Source organism: Saccopteryx leptura, chromosome 1, assembly GCF_036850995.1.
Source record: "Saccopteryx leptura isolate mSacLep1 chromosome 1, mSacLep1_pri_phased_curated, whole genome shotgun sequence".
Classification (NCBI taxonomy): Eukaryota; Metazoa; Chordata; class Mammalia; order Chiroptera; family Emballonuridae; genus Saccopteryx; species Saccopteryx leptura.
In genome coordinates this window covers 232,605,211-232,625,818 of record NC_089503.1, presented here as the reverse complement: position 1 = coordinate 232,625,818, position 20,608 = coordinate 232,605,211, and the positions used below count along the sequence as shown (strand labels likewise).

General features: G+C 35.5%; 1 protein-coding gene across 3 annotated transcripts in view; it reads left to right on the top strand.

Annotated features, from left to right (window-relative positions):
* Positions 1-20,608, top strand: part of LOC136407109 (probable ATP-dependent RNA helicase DDX60) — a 105,020-nt gene that overhangs the window by 15,922 nt on the left and 68,490 nt on the right. For 2 of the 3 annotated variants that reach the window (XM_066387722.1, XM_066387731.1), the window contains exons 5-13: positions 469-810; positions 1,965-2,084; positions 4,293-4,463; positions 5,878-6,036; positions 7,552-7,693; positions 8,502-8,657; positions 10,184-10,286; positions 15,245-15,360; positions 16,913-17,079. In XM_066387722.1, the coding sequence (XP_066243819.1) occupies positions 469-810; positions 1,965-2,084; positions 4,293-4,463; positions 5,878-6,036; positions 7,552-7,693; positions 8,502-8,657; positions 10,184-10,286; positions 15,245-15,360; positions 16,913-17,079 (1,476 nt within the window). The remainder of the gene's footprint in view (positions 1-468; positions 811-1,964; positions 2,085-4,292; positions 4,464-5,877; positions 6,037-7,551; positions 7,694-8,501; positions 8,658-10,183; positions 10,287-15,244; positions 15,361-16,912; positions 17,080-20,608) is intronic. The other variant, XM_066387739.1, reaches the window with a different exon arrangement.

Below are 20,608 nucleotides of genomic sequence, written 5' to 3'. Positions count from 1 at the left end.
GGAGGGGCAGAGCATCACCCCCTGGTGGGCAGAGCGTCGCCCCTGGTGGGTGTGCCGGGTGGATCCTGGTCGGACGCATGCGGGAGTCTGTCTATCTCTCTTCGTTTCCAGCTTCAGAAAAATACAAAAAAAAAAAATATATATATATATATATTTATATATATTTTATATATATATTTATTTTTAAATGTGATCAGTCATTACTAAACTTTTTTAGATATTTTGCTTCTTCAGATTATAATTAAAGTCTTTACTAATATGAATAACACCCAATATTAATAATAGAAAAATAGCTAATAAGTCTTTATCTGATATTTCTATAGGACCCAGAAAAATTATGTTAACAACCTTGAACTCCTTAACTCTTTGTATCATGTTAATGCAACATTTTATATATGCTAATCTTTAGAAAAATAATGTTACTTTATTTTTATTTCTAAAATTAACATTAATTTTCTTTTTCTAAAGGATGCAGAAGATCTGTATTTTAATTACCCTGAACTTCTGGTCCTTCGTACATTATTGATTCAACATTTAGAATATAATACTGATGTCACTATTCACACAGAATTTTCCAACTGTCTGACACCAGAATGGGAGATATTTCTTAAAGAATGTTATCCATACTTCCTAATTGTCTCAGAAAAAGGAATAACATCTCGTCAAACAGACTTTTTAAACATTTTTATCATTCATGCTCTTCAGAAGAAAATTAATATTGTACAGTCTTTGGGAATAGAGTCAGATGTCCTTAGAATTTATGGATACTGTGCCTCAAGTATCTTTTCACACAAACTGTTTTTTGAACAGGTAAGTTAGGTTAAATTAAGAAATAAGCAGGCCCTGGCTGGTTTGCTCAGTGGATAGAGTATCAGCCGGAATATGGATTGTCTGGATAGGGTTCCTGGTCAGGGCACACAGGAGAAGTAACCATCTTCTTCTCTCCATCCCCCATGTCCCCTCTCTGTCTCTTCCCCTCCCACATCCAGTGGCTAGATTAGTTCGAGCATTGACCTCAGGCACTAAAAAATAAAATAAAGTAAAAAAGAAATAAACAATGTAAGTGTAGAAAAATTAACCAGAGTATCAATAGCATAAGTCTTTATTCCACAATTCTGGGCATAAGAACACTCTGAAGGCATATTCTAACATAGGGAAAGAGGGAAGAATTTATTCTGTATGGCTTTAGCAAGAGAAGTTAGCTTAAGTTCTTGCATCCTCAACATTTGTATGGGCAAATTTTAAAAGGTGAGGAGGAAAAATATGGGCTAAGAACTGGGAAGGAACAGTTCCAAAAGGCCAAGGACATGTGAGGACCACAGTGGGAAATTCTCAGTCAGGGTCTTTTACATGAATTATATGTAACATGTGTATACACATGTATACATATTCATATACACATACACATTCATTTACACATACTTATGTTATATATGCATACATTTTTGTGTACATATTTTATACGTACATATGTGTATATGTTCATGCATGTGTGTGTGTATGTTCTGAGATGATTTGGTCTATATTCTTACTTTCAAAATTAAGATAGCTGATAGAGAAAATATTTGATCATCTTATTTGTCAGTACTTTTTTTGCAACTATTTTGAATAGTTGTGCCTATTACATATAGCTATCACTTACAATTTTCTTTCTTTCTTTTTGTAAATAGATAACAGATCAATGTGGGACAATATAGAACAATTATATTACTACTAAGGCCAGTACATTTTTAATGGTTGGTTTTGTTAGAAATAAATGCCCTTTTATTTATTTTTTTCTTATATTCTAGTAACCTCAGCAGTGGATAGTTTGAACAAAAGGAGTGGAAGTCTATTTCCACTTGAATTAATGGACTTTTTGTTTTGTCTATAGTCAAATAATCATAGTTTTTAGATTAACTAGAGTTTTGCAATAGGCATTTATTTTTGAACCAGAAGTCTTACTTATGTGCTTTGCTTTTTAGCACGAGCTACAACTGCAACATGCCTTACATGCCTACATAATAAGGCATTACAGAAGTTTGCAGGAAAGAAGATTTCTGTACTGTCATTTAAAACTAAACTTGGGAGAAATGCAGAAAGAGGTAACAACACATTTATCTGGAAAGTAAAGTTCAGCATCTGGGAAATACGCTTTTAATGATTTGTTGCTTCTGGAAGACAGACATTTATTTTAACAGACATTCATATCCCTGCTGATTTTATAGACTTGCCTCTTTAAGCTGTTCTTCTTCAAGCATCATAGCACTGAGGCAGAAGGAGTCTTACTAAATTTATTGATTGCAAAACCCTAAACATTTTCTACAAAAGAAACACCTTGGTATAACATGTACAGTAAAGTTGGAGGGAGAAAACTGTTGTGATAATTTAAGATCTCAAACTTTTATTCTTAATTGTATGGGTGACTACTATGGAAATATATACCTAAAAGATAGAAATTTTTTAGTGTTTTGGAAAGGAAAGCTTATGAGGACTTCAGTCAGTGGTTGTTTTACCCTTCTGATTACTCCAAACTCACTGTCTGATATTGTTTTCCTTTCCATAGGTCATTTGTTTTGGAAGACTAGGTATGTTGTGATGATATGTTAAAGGTTACATGACTATAAAGTCAATCTGCTTATGAGCAACGTCGTTAGTTTCTCCTGTAGACAGCAGCGTATTAGACATCTCCTCATGAATTTTATTAGGCATCACAAAATTAACATGGCTGAGTTTAAGACCTTGAGTCCAAACCCATTCCCTTGGCATCTTCCACATAACAGTTAATGCTATCTCTATGCTTATAGCAGTTCAGGACAAAAACCAGGAGGTATTTTTGATTTCACTTTTCCCCCTCATACCTACATTGTATCCACTAGTAAATCCTTTCATTATGCATCCAGAACTTTCCAACTTCTCACCATTTCTATCACTCTGACATTAGAGACTGTCATCTCTTGCATGGAAAAACACAGTAGCCTGAAATACATCAACCTACTTAAATTTCTGCTTCTTCTCTTGATTTCCTATGATTTACTTTTTACACCACAATCAGAGTGATCTTGTAAAAATGTAGACCTGATATGATGGCCCTACTCTGCTCAAAACTCGACAATACTGTGTTATCAATTTAAAAAGGAAAAGCTTATAAACCCTACCTAGGATGTAGACAGTAAACAAACAGCTTTAAATAAATGACTAAGGTTAAGGAACTTGTCTAATTAACATCTTAAGTTTTAGGAGAAGTCAAGTTTCTTGGCTCAGACTTGTATACCCTGCTGCAGGTGGAGAAAACCGTCTGAGGTCTGCATAGTTACCTCCTGCTCTTTTCTAGTTACCTTGTTGAGCTTTAAAATTTCTTTCTCAGCCCAAGTGTCCGTCAGTGGACAAGTGGATTAAAAAGCTTTGGTACATATATACTATGGAATACTACTCAGTCATAAGAAATGGTGACATCGGTTCATTTTACAACAACATGGATGGACTTTGATAACATTATACTGAGGAAATAAGTAAATCAGAAAAAACTAAGAACTATATGATTTCTTACATAAGTGGGACATAAAAATGAGACTCAGAGACATGGACAAGAGTATAGGGGTTATGGGGTGGGGGGGAGAAGAGGGGGGGAGGGGGGAAGGGAGGGGCACAAAGAAAACCAGTTAGAAGGTAACGGAAGACAATTGGACTTTGGGTGATGGGAATGCAGCATAATCAAATGTCAAAATAACCTAGAGATGTTTTCTCTGAACATAGGTACCCTGATATATCAATGTCACCCCATTAAAATTAATTAAAAAATTTCTTTCTCTTTTCTAACTTTCTCCAAAGTATGGAGGTTGTAGTGATAGCACTTTCAGTAGCAGGGGTTTATAATTATCAATTTTTGAGTAGGTAGCTTTGAATATTAGGCAAATATATCATGTTTGTCTCAGTTGCCTCAGTGGTCACTGCAAATTGTCTGCACAACATTGAGGAATTTACAATTTAGTCATTCATGAACTTGCAAACTGGGTATAGTTTATCTTGATTTGTTAGAGAGTATACACGACAGGATCAGAAGTCATCATTAATATTAAAATGGTACTTAGAATCTAGTTAGATACAGCCTCACATTATTTTTCATTAAACATTTTTTTCCCAACTACTCCTCTTCTTTAGGCATTTCTTTTATATTTTTCTTTAATTCTTTGAAAGATTAAATTTCAGTATTAATATTATTCCTGAGAAGATTAAAATTCTTTTTCTAGGATTAAATATCACCTAAGCTTTGTCCCTTATAATCACTAGGTCTCTAAAAATTTTTACTGCAGATACAGCAAACCTTATCCCTGCTTCAAAATCTATGGCCCGAAGGAGCTGATGTGAGAAGTGTTGTCTGCTCTATTTCATGTGCTGTGACACTAAAACTCTACACAAGAATGTTACATGAAGCACAAGACTCTGAAAATCTAAACACCTGCACTAAAAATTATAACACACAGGTGGGAGCCTTTCAAAATTAATCTAATTATTTAATGTTACTTTTAAAGATGTGGCAATGCTTATGAGTAGTAACTACAGGTATAACCTCATCATCAAACAGAAAATATGTGTTTGTCACATGTTTGTTGAATAAACATTGATAAATACATTGGTCATATTCTTATGAAGGCATGCATGGCTCTTTACAGAACCAGTTAGGATCATTTTCTTTCCTGGAATGAGTTGTCTTCCCTGTTCCAAAGGACAAATATCTATTTCATTCTTGTTCTCAGCTGATCATCCCTGCTGTTGAGAATTTCATAGACCAACTTCAAGGCATAGCTGGTGACATCCCTCAGGAGATTTAACATTTGTGATAGCTGCTGAGAGTGGTGTTGCTGGCTGTCATCAAGATGAACCACGTTTTCTGTTAAGAATACCAATATCTATGCTGTACCTCTGAAACTAATATAAAATAATACTGAATGTCAAATATAGTTGGAAAATGTTGCTATTAATAATAGAAGCTAATTTTTACTAAGTCTTTATTATGTGCCAGTGTCAGGTATATTATACACATTATGGTTAATCTTTATAGCCCTTCTGCTTGGTGAGTATTTTTATTCTACTTTATATAGAGAGATGAATGAGTCAAACAGCTAATTGGTGGAAGAGGAGGTTGCAAACCCAAATTTGTTTAATTTTTTGCTAGACTACACTGCCTTAGTATACAGGTCATATCTTCTACTAAGCCCTGGTCTTCCACGTGGGAACAGCTGTGACAATAAGAAGCCTTATTACTTTCCTTGTATTCCTGATTTGAGGTTGTAAATAAATAGATACTAAACATGGTGATCATCTTCCACCATTTTAAAATATGAAAGTATTAGACACAATATATGCTGGGCCTACATTTTTTTAAAAAAGTCTTCACTTCTAAGAAGAATAATTAGTTATACTGTTTAGAAAAATAAATCAAGCCCTGGCTGGCTGGTTCAGTGGATAGAGCATCAGCTTGGTATGCAAATATTCCAGCTTCGATCCCCGGTCAGGGCACACATGAGACGTGACCATCTCCTTCTCTTCCCTTTCCTCTCCCCCTTTTCTTGGTTGGTCCGGGCATCAGCCTTAGGCACTAAGGATAACTCAGTTGATTTGAGCATTGGCCCCGAGGGGCGTTGCCAGGTGGATCCCAGTTTGGGACACAAGCAGAAGTGTGTCTCACAATCTCCCCTTTTCTCACTTCAAAAATAAATAAATGAAATAAATAAATCATGTTTATTAAAAAATTTTTTAAAACAAAATAATTGAATAGATATACCTCTACCATGTAAGCAAATTATGAGTAAGATGCTTTATGGTACTGTTTTTGCATATCTGAATTTTTACATTGCCTGCCTGTCAGTTGATATTTTAAAATTCATGTTTTTCTAGGACTTGAAGAAACCACCAACACTAAATGAAGCCGCAGATCTCTGCAGAATGCACTGTCTTAGTGTGGTTTTCCTTCAACATTTACCTCTGTTTCAGAGAGCTAAGAGTAGAATTATTACTTGTGTTTGGGACAGAACACTTCCACCATTTCTAAGAATGGTAGGTGAACCACATAGAAATTCACAAATATTATAAATTCAATAAGGCAAAAGTTAGGAGGCAGAATACTTTGATTTTTCTTATATTACTTTTATTTTTGCATGCAGTTTAAAAATTGTTACAGCAAACAATTCATGTTTCTAGGAAAAATAATGCTATCATAGTGTAGAAAACGTACTCAATGAGAAAAAGTACTTTACCCATAAAAATGATCCATACTCAGAAGAATTCCAAACATTCATATAATTTTTGAAGAAACAACAGATCTTACTATTGATATATACGAAAGTGACAAATAATAAATTTATATCAATTGCATGTTAACATTTTATTATTAATTAAAATAAAAAAATGAATTTGTCTTATGTCAGCTATTGTAAAACTTTAAACATCTTTCTTTCCATATTTAGCATAGTGCTTTCTAGTTTGATATTTTTGTATAGTGCAGCAATTTTCAAACTTTTCATCTTATGACACACTAATTACTAAAATTCTGTGGCACATCAACATATTTTTTTCCAATCTGACAAAAATTAGGTATAATTTTGATTCATTTACATCAGATGGCTATTGTGTTAGCTGTTGTCTTTTTTTTTATTTATTTATTTTTGGACAATCTAAGCAAAAAGAGGTCTGTACCCCTGACTAAATAATCAGGTATTACGTGTTTTAAAAATTCTTGCAGCTCACCAGTTGAAAATCACTGGTATAGTATGTTGTAATCTTTTTTTGGATGAACACTCCAACTCAAGAAAAATGTTTCATTTTAGAGCAAAGTTAACCAAAGAGAATATTATATAATCTCATTTATTGTACTTAAGCCTGCCAAGAGTAAAACTATTCCTGATACTATAGCACAGTATGACAAAAGGATGCTAAGTTACAGAAAGCTAATACAGTCTGAGATATTGAAAAACCATTATAATACAAGAAATTAAATCATAGTTATATTGTAAAACTACATTGCTTGTATTACCTATTGTCCCCACAATGATATTATACATGTAGGTAACATTTTCATTGTATACTTAAGAAATCTCATTTGATATATGATTATATTTTATTTAGGTCCTAATTTATTAAATGAGAGCATAAGCAACTTTTAATTGAAACTATAGCCATAATAATGACATACCCATTATTTTTCTATAATGACTATTATTTTGAGTCAATGAAGGAATATTTATTGTGCTCATGATTGTGATAAATTCAAAAGAATCATTTCATTTTAGTGCTGCAAGGTACTTTGGAAGGTATAGATTAGCCATGTTATATTACAGTCATAAAAAATGAAACACTAAGTAGGTAAGTTATTTGTATACAGTCATATATTTTGTCAATGCCAGGACAGTAGCTTTGTGTTTTCATGTGTATACTAGTTCTGTTTCTTAGTATTAGCCATAAATCATGTTGAGGAAGGTTAAAGGAAGACATGAACATTCTGGGAAGATTTTGTATTATTAAAACATGACTCTCTCTCTCTCTTTCTCTCTCTCTGTCTTTTTTGTTTTCCAGCTACATATGTGTGAGTTTTTTATCCTAAAGGAATTAAAGGCTAGAAATAATTGGAATATAAATTTCACTGGCCTACCTGACTTAACTGATAAGAGTCTGTGGAAAAATATTGCATATTATTATGAAATTGAATATAATAGAGGTATGTCCTGTTAAATGTTGTTAAGTATTTCATTCATTTTTGGTGGGCAATTGAGAATTGTATCTGACAAATAATGACACTGAGCTATTCATTAATTAACTAAAATAGGATAGGGAGCTTTCTTTGCAGATTTTTTTCTATAGAAAATCTGTATTTTCACAAGAGGTAAATTGTATCAATGAGGATCTTGTAAGGATATATTTTTTTCAAAACTATGAGACAATATTAGCTATTGAAAAGGGGCAAGTTTAAATGGAAGAACTATGGGAGGTACTCCTAGAACACTATGATAAATGTTACCATTTATAGTATATCCTTCCTTTATTAGGTCATTTGTAGATGTTATAAAATGATATCATAGCTCCATTGCTGATTGTTTTGGACAAGGCATTGGTTCTGTGAAAACTGAAGAGGAGTGTTGGGTTGAAATATTATGTGACGAAATGAAGATGCACAGTGCAGAAGCCTTGCCCCACTTCCTCCATCCTGACCTTCAGAACTCCTGGTATTGGCTCCGGACTCCTTCACCTATCATATTGGATCCATGGAAAGATTTCTCATGGCCCATCTAGTTTTGTTTTCTTAGTGACAGAAAAATACAGCAACACCAGAAGCAGTTCAAAGATACTTCCTATAACATTAGTTACAACATGAAAAATATGCCAGAGCCCATTCTCTCTTGTTTTAAGCATCCAATATGAGATGCAGACATAAACTTATAAAATAACTCATATATTCATAAAACATAAAATATGCTATTACTCAGGTTTTAATTATTGATTTGAATATATTATTTCCTTCCACCTAGGGTTAAACTTGGACATGGGTGACACTTTGAAACAGAGCTATCAGGCATTATGGAACACGGTCTTAACGTTATCTGGGGATGGTGATTTTGGAGGACCCATGCCCATGAGGACAACATCCAGACCATTTCTTACACAGAAAGAAACATCACCTAAAGGTGCTGACAATGTTTTTTTAAAAGTTGATCTCATTCAGGACACAAAACAATGAGCACTTTTATCCATGTTTAGAAAACAAATCTGAAGTCTTAAAGTTTGGTCTTTTTTGCAGGGTTAGTATTGCTTCCTGCTGATTACCTTCCACACCTACACATCTTCTTTGCCTTCTCATTGCTCCATTGGTTTATCTGTCTATCTATCTATCTATCTATCTATCTATCTATCTATCTATCTATCTATCATCTATCTATCTATCTATCTATCATCTATCAATCATCATCTATCTATTGTGAGGACCTAAGAAAGGGAGTCAACTTTTATTAAATACCTGTTCTGCCAGATATTGTGCTTTGCCATTTGCATGAATTTTCTTATTTGGTTTTCAAAACAGCACTACTCATGGTATTATTAATCTCATTTTGCAGAGAAGGTCTTGGGAAGTTGTCTTAAATCACATAGAAAATTTATGGTAGAAGGTTAGAATCCAAGTCTGTCTCCACAGTCAGACATCAAGAGTATATTATTAATATCTTCATTGTATTTTCTTAAAGTGTGAGTTTTTCTAAGGCTCATGAGAAGAAGCCTGCTTATATTTAAGTGCCTGTGGGGTTTGTGATTGACCAATTAGACAAACCTATTTATGTAAAAAATTTTTTTTGAACTAAATAAAGAATACAAAGGTTTTTTTTTAAAGTTCCAGCTGATCAAAGAAACAGATATTACTTTACTATTATTTTATTTTATTAATACTGATTATTAAATTTGAAAAAAAAATTATTATTTTTTTTTTGGTATTTTTCTGAAGTTGGAAACGGGGAGGCAGTCAGACAGACTCCTGCATGTGCCCGACTGTGATTCACCTGGCATGCCCACCAGTGGGCGATGCTCTGCCCATCTGGGCATTGCTCTGTTGCAACCAGAGCCATTTAAGCACCTGAGGCAGAGGCCATGGAGCCATTTTCAGCGCCCGGCCAACTTTGCTCCAATGGAGCCTTGGCTGCGGGAGGGGAAGAGAGAGACAGAGAGGAAGGAGAGGGGGAGGGATGGAGAAGCAGATGGGCATTTCTCCTGTGTGCCCTGGCCGGTAATAAAACTCGGGACTCCTGCACACCAGGCTGACGCTCTACCACTGAGCCAACTGGCCAGGGCCTAAATTTGAAAAATTTTTATAAAACCTTATTTCTTTTGGTCTATGGAAAAATAAGCATATTTCTTACTGTGGTTCAGAATAAACTTATTTTTCTAGATCACATACTGATTTCATAACTATTTCTTAAATGCCTTCAGTTGTACTTGAAATGAAATTCTACATCACTCAACATACACTTACATTTGTGACTTGATAGGTGTAATATCAAGCTGATCTAAATATCCTATCTGCAACAGCTCTGTTGAAATATAATTTATTTTGAAATACACGATGAAAATGTTTAACTTTGCTGTTTCAGAAACATTTGCATCACAATGGTAACTTATTATTAGAGTTTTGTGTTCAAATATTAATAATATTCCTAAATATTACCAGGATCAAATCAAGGAATTCATAAATTAGGACTCATTCCTCTGAAAGCTGAGATTATAGAAGATTATGCTGGAGATATTTTATCAGAACTAACTTTCCTAAACAGGTATTTATAGAAAACTTTGCCTGTTTGTAGTATCTACCCATCAATCTACCTATTTATCTATTAATCTATCTGTCAATCACTGGATATAATGAACTGGATTTATTGTTGTATACATTGTACAATTATGATTAAAATTTCACATTGGGAAATATTGGGTTCATATCTTTGTGACCCCAGGGTAGATGTAGTAGAGCAGTGGTCCCCAACCCCCCGGCCACGGACCGGTACCGGTCCGTGAGCCATTTTGTACCGGTCCGCAGAGAAAGAATAAATAACTTACATTATTTCCATTTTATTTATATTTAAGTCTGAATGATGTTTTATTTTTAAAAAATGACCAGATTCCCTCTGTTACATCTGTCTAAGACTCACTCTTGATGCTTGTCTTGGTCACGTGATACATTTATCCATCCCACCCTAAAGGCTGGTCTGTGAAAATATTTTCTGACATTAAACCTATCCGTGGCCCCAAAAAGGTTGGGGACCACTGTAGTAGAGCATTAAACACTATATAAAATTTTAAGTCATTTTTAAAAGTCATAATGACAATTTTAAAATTAAATACTGTAATCCAAAAAATGTTGGATATGTTTAGAATGTATGTAACCAGGATAGGGTTAATATATAAAGAATTTAGTATAGAATTCCTACAGATCATGAGAAAACTATGAATGAGACAGAAGAAAAAGAGAGAAAGACTAGGAGCAATTACTTTAATAGATGAGCAAGTGTGAAAATAGCCAATACAACTTTGAAAAGATGTTTAATGTCACTGTTAATCAATCAAGGAAATAAAGATTAAAACTACAATTAGCTGTTATTCGACACCCTTCATTTTGGTAAAAGTTATAAGAATAAATGACACCGAAGATGTCAACAATGGAAACAAGCTGGAGAGACAAAGGGCTTGCTCAAATGTCGCTAAGTTGGTAAAACCTACTGAAATTTAGGATGTACCTTTTCTACAACCTGAAATTTAAAGAAACTCTCCTATATTTGAGTAAGGAAAATTTTCATTAATGCTTATTGTGGCATTATTTGTATAGAAGTAAAGTAAATATCCATAAATAAAAAGTACATTGTGGGAAATTAATACAATGTAATACTATGTAGTAAAAATCAATAACTGCACACATATAATCATATATGAGTTTCAAATATATATATTTGTATTTTTTTCAAAGTGAGAAGCAGGGGTGAGGCAGACAGACAGACTCCTGCATGCACCTGATCGGGATCCACCCTGTGGCCCACCAGGAGGTGATGCTCAGGCCCATCTGGGGCATTGCTCTGTTGCAATGGGAGTCATTCTAGCACCTGAGGTGGAGGCCATGGAGCCATCCTCAGCACCAGGGCCAGCTTTGCTCCAATGGAGCCTTGGCTGCAGGAGGAAAGAGAGAGACAGAGAGGAAAGAGAGGGGGAGGGGTGGAGAAGCAGATGAACTCTTCTCCTAAGTACCCTGGCCGGGAATCCAACCTGGGACTTCCACATGCCAGGCTGACACTCTATTGCTGAGCCAACCGGCCAGGGCAAAATCATATTGTTAATGCAACGCAGTAAGGTAGAGAAGATATAACTGTCATGATGTTATTTATGTGCAATTTATTTGGTAACGGTATATAAGCATGCATGGGCATGATAAATGCAGGGTAGCAGTCATTTTTTGGAAGAGAAGAATGAGATTTCTTAGTGGCAACTAGGAGGCTTAAAATGTATCTGCAATGGTTTAATTCTTTAAAATAAATAGCTTTTGAAGCAAACCTCAATAACCATTAATATTTAATAAAGTGAGATCCCATTTTCATGGTCATCCAGTATCATAATAACTTTATCAACTTTTCCAAGTTTTGAATTCATATTTCTGGCTTTTTTTTTTTTTTTTTTTTGCTATGAATTTTCAAAATTGTATCTTGACTCAACTCTCTAAAATCCTGATGCTAATTGGATGTCTCATAGATATCCCACATGCAATGTGTAAATGCCCAACTCCTGATCTTCTGGTAAGAACCTCCTCTTTCCTCAGCATTCCTACCTCTGTCTTGTCTTTTCATCCAGTTTCTTTGTCCAAAATGCTTAGAGTCCTGCTTGACTTTTCTTTCCAGCTCTCATACGACATCCAGTCTTTCCACCAAATTCATTTTTTTTCCTCAAAAATACGTGTAGAGTAATTCCTGCTCTTGTTCCTGCCCACCCTGACTACCCTGTTACAACCTGCCATTTTCTTTCTATTATTGCGGTCATTCCCTAACTGGTCTCCTACTACTTCTGGTTTGCTTCTTGCCCCACAGTCTCAGCACAAAAGCCAGAACAAGTGCTGTGTGTGTGTGTGTGTGTGTGTGTGTGTGTGTGTGTGTGTATGGGGGAGAGAGAGAGAGAGAGAGAGATGGAGGGAGGGAGGGAGGGAGGGAGGGAGGAAGGGAGGGAGAGAGAGAGAGAGAGAGAGAGAGAGAGATGGAGGGAGGGAGGGAGGGAGAGAGAGAGAGAGAGAGATGGAGGGAGGGAGGGAGGGAGGGAGGGAGAGAGAGAGAGAGAGAGAGCTGGGGTGGGGTCAGATTATTTCTCTCCTCTACTCAAAACCTTTTAAAGAGTTTCAACTCATTCAGGTAAAAAGTACTACAGGGTTATACTGCTCTCCATCTTTGAACCTACCTTCCCTTACCTCTTCGACCTTATTACCTACTAATCTCTACCAAATTCTCTTGCTCTGTCTTTGCTGGCCTCCTTACTGTTTTCCCCCCAGCCTTAGAGAGATATAATTGACATATGTAACATTGTATAAGTTTTGGTGTACACTGGGATGACTTGATACACAAATATATTGCAAAATGATCACCACGATAAGGTTAGTTAACACAGTCATCGCCTCACTTCCCCCTTTTTTTTGTAGTGAGAACATTTACAATGGACTCTCTTAGCAACTTGCAAATATACAGTACAGTATTGCTAACTAGAGTCGCCATGCTGTGCATTGCATCCCCAGAACTTGTTCCTCTTATAACTAGAAGTTGGTATCCTTTCACCAATATCTCCCTCTTTTTCCCATCCTCAGCCCTTGCCAGCCACCATTCTACTCTGTTTCTATGAGCTTGGTTTTAAAAAAAATTCCACATAAAACTGAGATCAAAACATATTTGTCTTTGATTTATTTCAGTTAGCATAATGTCCTCTAGGTCCATCTCAAATGGCGGAATTTTCTTATTTGTTTTCTAGATTTATATATATTTTTTATTGAATGTAGTATGGTGAAGCTATGATTATATAGACTTCTACGTGCTCACTTCTACAACACATCTCTGTACACCCTATTGTGTTCCTCCCCAAGCTAAGTCTTTATCCATCACTATTTCTGCTCCCATACCTTCTTTTACCTCGCCCCTTCCCAGCAATCGCCAAACTGTTGTCTGTGTCCATAGAATTTTTTGTCCTTTTTAGCTTTATCCCCATACCTCCCTTGCCCAGCCCCCCTGGCACCCCTGTAACTGTCAGCCTGTTCTTTATGCATTAGTCTTTATTGCTAAGTAATATTCCATTGTGCATATCTATCTAGTATCAGTCATCTATCTATCTATCTATCTATCTATCTATCTATCTATCTATCTATCTATCTATCTATCTATCTATCTATCTAATCTATCTATCATCTAGCTAGCTAACTATCTAATTTTCTTTATCCATCATCTGTTAATGACTATGTAGATTGTTTTCATGTGTTCACTATTGTGTTTTTTAAACACAATATTTCCATTTCAGAGCCTATCTATTTGCTGTTCTGTTTACTCAAAATGTTCTGACTCAAACCCTTAACCTACTGCTTAAATACCTTCTCAGGAAGGCTTTTCCTGACCAATGTTATTAAAATCATAATATCTCATCCGCCCAGAATTCACTATTCTGTCTTCCTGCCTTATTTCTCTCCTTCATGCTTTTCACTGTCTGGCATAGTATGTAGAGTCATGTACCACATAACGATGTTTTGGTTAATGATGACTGTATATACAACTAGGTCCAATAAGATTATAATGGTTTAAAAGCAAAAAGTTTGCTTGTGATATTCTAAAGGAAAAGGCTGTACCCAACTACAATGTTGAATTTACTTCAGGCATTGAGTGGTTAAAATAGACAAGGAGGTTCAGCATGCTTTCTTCTACCTGCCCAAGGCTCTGGCCCTGACTTGGCAAGGGAGTGAGAAGAGGGGGCATTTTAGTATACTTCTTATTGAACTTTATCTCTCTGGGTCTCTTTTGATCTCTGCTCTTCCTTTTGCTCCACTATTCTTCCTCCCACTTCCTGACATCTATTCTCCCTCTGAAGGTACCTCCCTCCACACCTTCTCCCTGTCCCTGGAAGTGTGGGTATGTGTACATACACACTTTATCTTTTACACCATATGTTTACTGAAACTTTTCTGTCTTTAGATACACAAATACTTACCATTGTGTTATAATTCAGCACAGTAACATGTCATACAGGTTTGTAGCCTAGGAGCAATAGGTTATAACATATATCCAAGGTGAGTAATAGCCTATATCTAGGTTTATGTAAGTGCGTTCTATGATGTTCACACAATGAGGAAATTTCTCTATGCTTGAAATATGTATTTTACATATATAAACACAAAAAGATAAGCTAAAATAATCCAGACATGTCTCTCAACTTTAGAAATATCTCTTATAGGTAATGCTATATATACTTCATTTATTTGGTGCCTATATCAATCTCACATATAGATAAATTCTGAATGTGCACTTACTGTTATAGAGATGATAGCTCTACAGATATTCTTGCCCACTTCTTGACTACTTCTTCAAAGGATACATTGTTTTAAAAAACATATTTTGTTTATTTATAATTATAAAATTAAGGGTAGAGACCATTAAATAAGTTCATGGCTCATAGGACAAACTGAAAAAAATTATATGTGTATTATAATGTATACTTTTTTATTTTCTTTCGCCAGTGATGACTCAGCTGTTATATCTCTTTCTAAGAAGAAAGAATTTGATGAACTCACACACTGGCATTCTTCTAGACCTCTCAGTGATGATTTTGAAAGAATGAGGTGCAACAGTGATGGTAGGTGAAAGTAATATTGTCAACATTTTCAACATTCTTATATAAAAAAAATTGTATCCTATAAATAAGAAAAAAATGAGTCATCTGAGATTAATGAAATCTAATTTATAGTCTTTTCCTTCTCTCTCTTGGGCCACCATACAAATTTCCAATACCTTTTACATATGAATGAGGAAGATACTTTCTCTAGCATGAAAAAGAAGATTCCAATCAACTTATTGCAGGGGGAAAATTGTTTTGTTGAGATGGAATCTTTTAAAAAAATTCTTAGGTAGCTATAACAAGTTGCTTTACTTCTTATTATTAATGTCCTTCAGTTCTCTGCTCTTCTCAATTAAAGATTCCTGTTGTATTATCTCACAAGAACTAATACCTTCATTAATCACATTATATTTTAATTATTTTCCCAAATTACTAATTCTAGTATTTGCTTTAGCATACTGTTTAGTAATTGTTAATTAAGTGAAATAAATAATAAATATTCAAATAATCTAGTAATTATTTTGGCAGTGAGATACCATAGGCCGATACAGTTTTCTAATCTTGTTACCTTCTTGGATTTAAAACCAATGCAAGAAAATCAGTATAGAAAAAGATCAAAGATCAGTTGCACACAATTAGGATTCCTTATAGATTGGGAAGTGGAAGCCAGATTGGTATCGCAAGACTCTGACACACTCATTCAACATTCATCTTATGAATTGGAAGTTACTATGGCCGGGTTTAGGCTGGGCCCCAGGAACCCAGCAGGGAATAGAAAAGATGTTCTGTTCTTGTAGTACTCACCAGCTAGCAGGGAAATCAGGTGTTGGACAGACTATCCCAGAAATAGTTATTTAAAATTATGATGAATACTACAACTAAGTGCAAAGATTGTGATGAAAGTTGGCTCGAGGGATTGGAGGATTTTCAAATCTAAAAGATGAACATAGTTAGTTAGGTATGTGGTAGTGATGGAGACCCATGAGGAAATGGCCACAGAGCCTTGTAGTACAGAGAGTGATATGAGGTAATCCAAATCATGCAAACTTTGAAGAGGATTTTGAGTAATTCAAGAGCAACTGGAAGCCACTACATGAGCCACAAGATCAAGTTTACATTTACTCTGGCAACAGTGTAGAGAAAGATATATTCCTTTTAGTTGTGTCCAGTACTGATGTAGAATAAGAATGCTCTGCAAATTAGTAATTAATACCTTGTCCAATTACCTGGAATTTTAGCTTAATGTTCCTGACCTAAATTTGAGGGGGAATTTTCAGAGACTCTGTTTCTAAATTATAGTCTATTGCGAAGTGCTCAAGTTCATCCTTTTATCTTGACCCTATGCACAGGGCCATCAAAAATGCCAAAGGACTGAAGTTTCTTTTGTGGTTCTCATGTCCTAGAAGAAAAGTAAAGTATATGCTCACCATCAATCTTTTAATCTATAATTAGATTAGTGCAAATTTTAGGGTTCTTTGTCAAAGCCTTTTTTATGAAGGTTTTCTAAATGAAATCCTTAGTTAAAAATAGCCTTGTCAGTATATGTTAATGATGTATTTATTCCCTGCAGCTAAATCCAAAGATGCCAAAGGAAGAAGGGACATGCAGAAATTACATCATTTTTATCATGTCTTTGGAAAATCCTTGATAGGAAGTAACAGATCAGTAAGGATAATAAGAGAAAGAGCTTTGCCACCTCCAGAAAATTCTTCAGTGCAGAAGAAAAAAAAACACCAGGTATGTTTTTTTTTGTTGTTGTTGTTCTTTTTTTTTTTATACTTTACTTTTCTCTTTTTTTTTCCTTTTCTTTTTTAAGTGAGAGGAGAGGAGATAGTGACACAGACTCCCACATGCACCCTGGCCAGGATCTACCCAACAACCCATCTGGGGAAGATGCTCAAGTACTGAGCTATTTTTAGTGTTTGAGACTGACCCACTGGGACAAAACCTTCAGAGCTATCCTCAGCACCCAGGGCCACGCTCGAACCAATGGAGCCACTGGCTGCAGGAGGGAAAGACAGAGGAAAGGAAGAGAGGGGAGGGGTGAGAAGCAAATGGTCGCTTCTTCTGTATGTCCTGATGAGAAATTGAACCCAGCACATCCATATGCTGGGCCAATGCTCTAGCCACTGGGCTACTGGCCGGGGCCAGCCAGGTGTGTTCTTGATCTGTCTGGGCTCAGTCATGTGAGGGACCTAAGGGTTGACTCATTTCACATGGGTTCTTCATTAACAATGAAGTGCTGTGAAAATGGGCAATCCCATGTGTTAGCGGAGAAGAAAAAACTTTTTATAAAACAATAATAACTGTCAAATCAAGTATACTCTAAAATACTACCCAAGAAGCCCTGGCTGGTTGGCTCAATGGTAGTGCATCGACCTGGCATGTAGGAGTCCTGGGTTCGATTCCCAGCCAGGGCACAGAGGAGAAGCTCCCATCTGCTTCTCCACCCTTCCCTCTCTCCTTCCTCTCTGTCTCTCTCTTCCCCTCCCGCAGCCAAGGCTCCATTGGAGCAAAGTTTGCTCGGGTGCTGAGGATGGCTCTATGGCCTCTGCCTCAGGCTCTAGAATGGCTCTGAGTGCAACAGAGTAATGCCCCAGATGGGCAGAGCATCGCCCCCTGGTGGGCATACTGGGTGGATCCCAGTTGGGCACATACAGGATTCTGACTGCCTCCCTGTTTCCAACTTCAGAAAAAAAAAAATACTACTCAAGAATTATAAAAGATACTTTTAAATTACTTGTAAAGCAAAAAGAAAAAGTATAATGAAGAAAATATAATCATAATAGGATTTTAACATTGTAGGACAGGGGTAGTCAACGTTTTTATACCTATCACCCACTTTTGTATCTCTGTTAGTAGTAAAAATTTTTAGCCACCCACTGGTTCCACAGTAATGGTGATTTATAAAGTAGGAAAGTAACTTTACTTTATAAAATTTATAAAGCAGAGTTACAACAAGTTAAAGCATATAATAATAATTACTTACCAAGTACTTTATGTAAGATTTTTGCTAAGTTTAGCAGAATAAATCTTTATAAAACAACTTACGATAGTTAAATCTATCTTTTTATTTATACTTTGGTTGCTCTGCTACAGCCCACCATGAAAGCTGGAATGCCCACTAGTGGGTGGTAGGGACCAGGTTGACTACCACTGTTGCAGGACATTTTCTATAGTCATTTTCCCTTCATGTGATTAAAAATCTTTAAAAACACATTTTTATGGCTGTATAATCTACAGTATGATATTCTATTATTTGTTTACTTATTTCTTTTGAAACATAGAAAAAAAAAGAAAAATAGTTGAGAAAAGTCTATATTCACATTCCACAGATGAGCACTATTAACATACTGACATACAACCATTCTTTCAGTCACTTTTATTCATGATGTGCTTTTTTCCAAAAAAAATCTTTCTTTTAATTTTAACCGATTTCCCCACCTATCAATATGTAAGGACCGTTTTTCTGTGTCATTAAATATGCTTTCATAGTAATACATTGTTTTCCATTTTTTAACGTTTTTAAAATTATTATTAAATTTAATGCAGTGACATTGATAAATCAGGGTACATATGTTGAGAGAAAACTTCTCCAGATTATTTTGACAATTGATTATACTGCACACCCCTCACCCAAAGTCAAATTGTCTTCCCTCACCTTCTATCTGGTTTTCTTTGTGCCCCTCCCGTCCCCACCCCTTCTCTCTCCTTCTTCGCCCCATCCCCCCCACCCCCACAACCCCGTTACCATCACATTCTTGTCCATGTCACTGAGTCTCATTTTTATGTCCCATCTATGTATGGATTCATATAGTTCTTAGTTTTTTCTGATTTACTTATTTCACTCCATATAATGTTATCAAGGTCCATCCTTGTTATTGTAAATGATCCGATGTAATCATTTCTTATGGCTGAGTAGTATTCCATAGTATATATGTACCAAAGCTTTTTAATCCACTCGTCCTCTGACAGACACTTGGGCTGTTTCCAGATCTTCGCTATTGTGAACAATGTTGCCACAAACATGGGGGTGCATTTCTCCTTTCGAAGCAGTTCTATGGTGTTCTTGAGGTATATTCCTAAAAGTGGGATAGCTGGGTCAAAAGGCAGTTTGATTTTCAATTTTTTGAGAAATCTCCATACTGTTTTTCACAGAGGCTTCACCAGTCTGCATTCCCACCAGCAGTGCAGGAGGGTTCCCTTTTCTCCACATCCTCACCAGCACTTATTCTGTGTTTTTTTGTTGATGAGCGCCATTCTGACTGGTGTGAGATGATATCTCATTGTGGTATTAATTTGCATTTCTCTAATGATTAGCGATGTTGAGCATTTTTTCATATGCCTATTGGCCATCTCTATGTCCTCTTTGGAGAGGTGTCTATTCATTTCTTTTCCCCATTGTTTGATTAGATTGTTTGTCTTCCTGGTGTTGAGATTTACAAGTTCTTTATAAATTTTGGTTATTAACCCCTTATCAGATGTATTGTGGAATATGTTCTCCCATTGTATACTTTGTCTTTTTATTCTGTTCTTATTGTCTTTAGCTGTGCAAAAGCTTTTTAGTTTAATAAAGTCCCATTTGTTTATCCTGTCTTTATTTCACTTGCCCATGGAGATAAATCGGCAAATATATCGCTGCGAGAGAGGTCGGAGAGCTTACTGCCTATATTTTCTTCTAAGATGCTTATGGTTTCACGACTTACATTTAAGTCTTTTATTCATTTTGAGTTTATTTTTGTGAATGGTATAAGTTGGTGGTCTAGTTTCATTTTTTTGCAAGTAGCTGTCCAATTTTTCCCAACACAATTTATTAAAGAGGCTGTCTTTACTCCATTGTATGCTCTTACCTCCTTTGTCAAATATCAATTGTCCATAAAGGTGTGGGTTTATTTCTGGGCTCTCTGTTCTGTTCCACTGATCTATATGCCTGTTCTTATGCCAGTACCAAGCTGTTTTGAGTACAATGGCCTTGTAGTATAACTTGATATCAGGAAGTGTGATACCTCCCACTTTATTCTTCTTTTTTAAGATTGCTGAAGCTATTCCTGTTCTTTTTTGGGTCCATATAAATTTTTGGAATGTGTGATCTATATCTTTGAAGTATGTCATTGGTATTTTGATTGGTATTGCATTGAATTTATAAGTTGCTTTGGGTAATATAGACATTTTAATAATGTTTATTCTTCCTAACCATGAGCATGGTATATGCTTCCACTTGTTAGTATCTTCCTTGATTTCTTTTATCAATGTTTTATAATTTTTT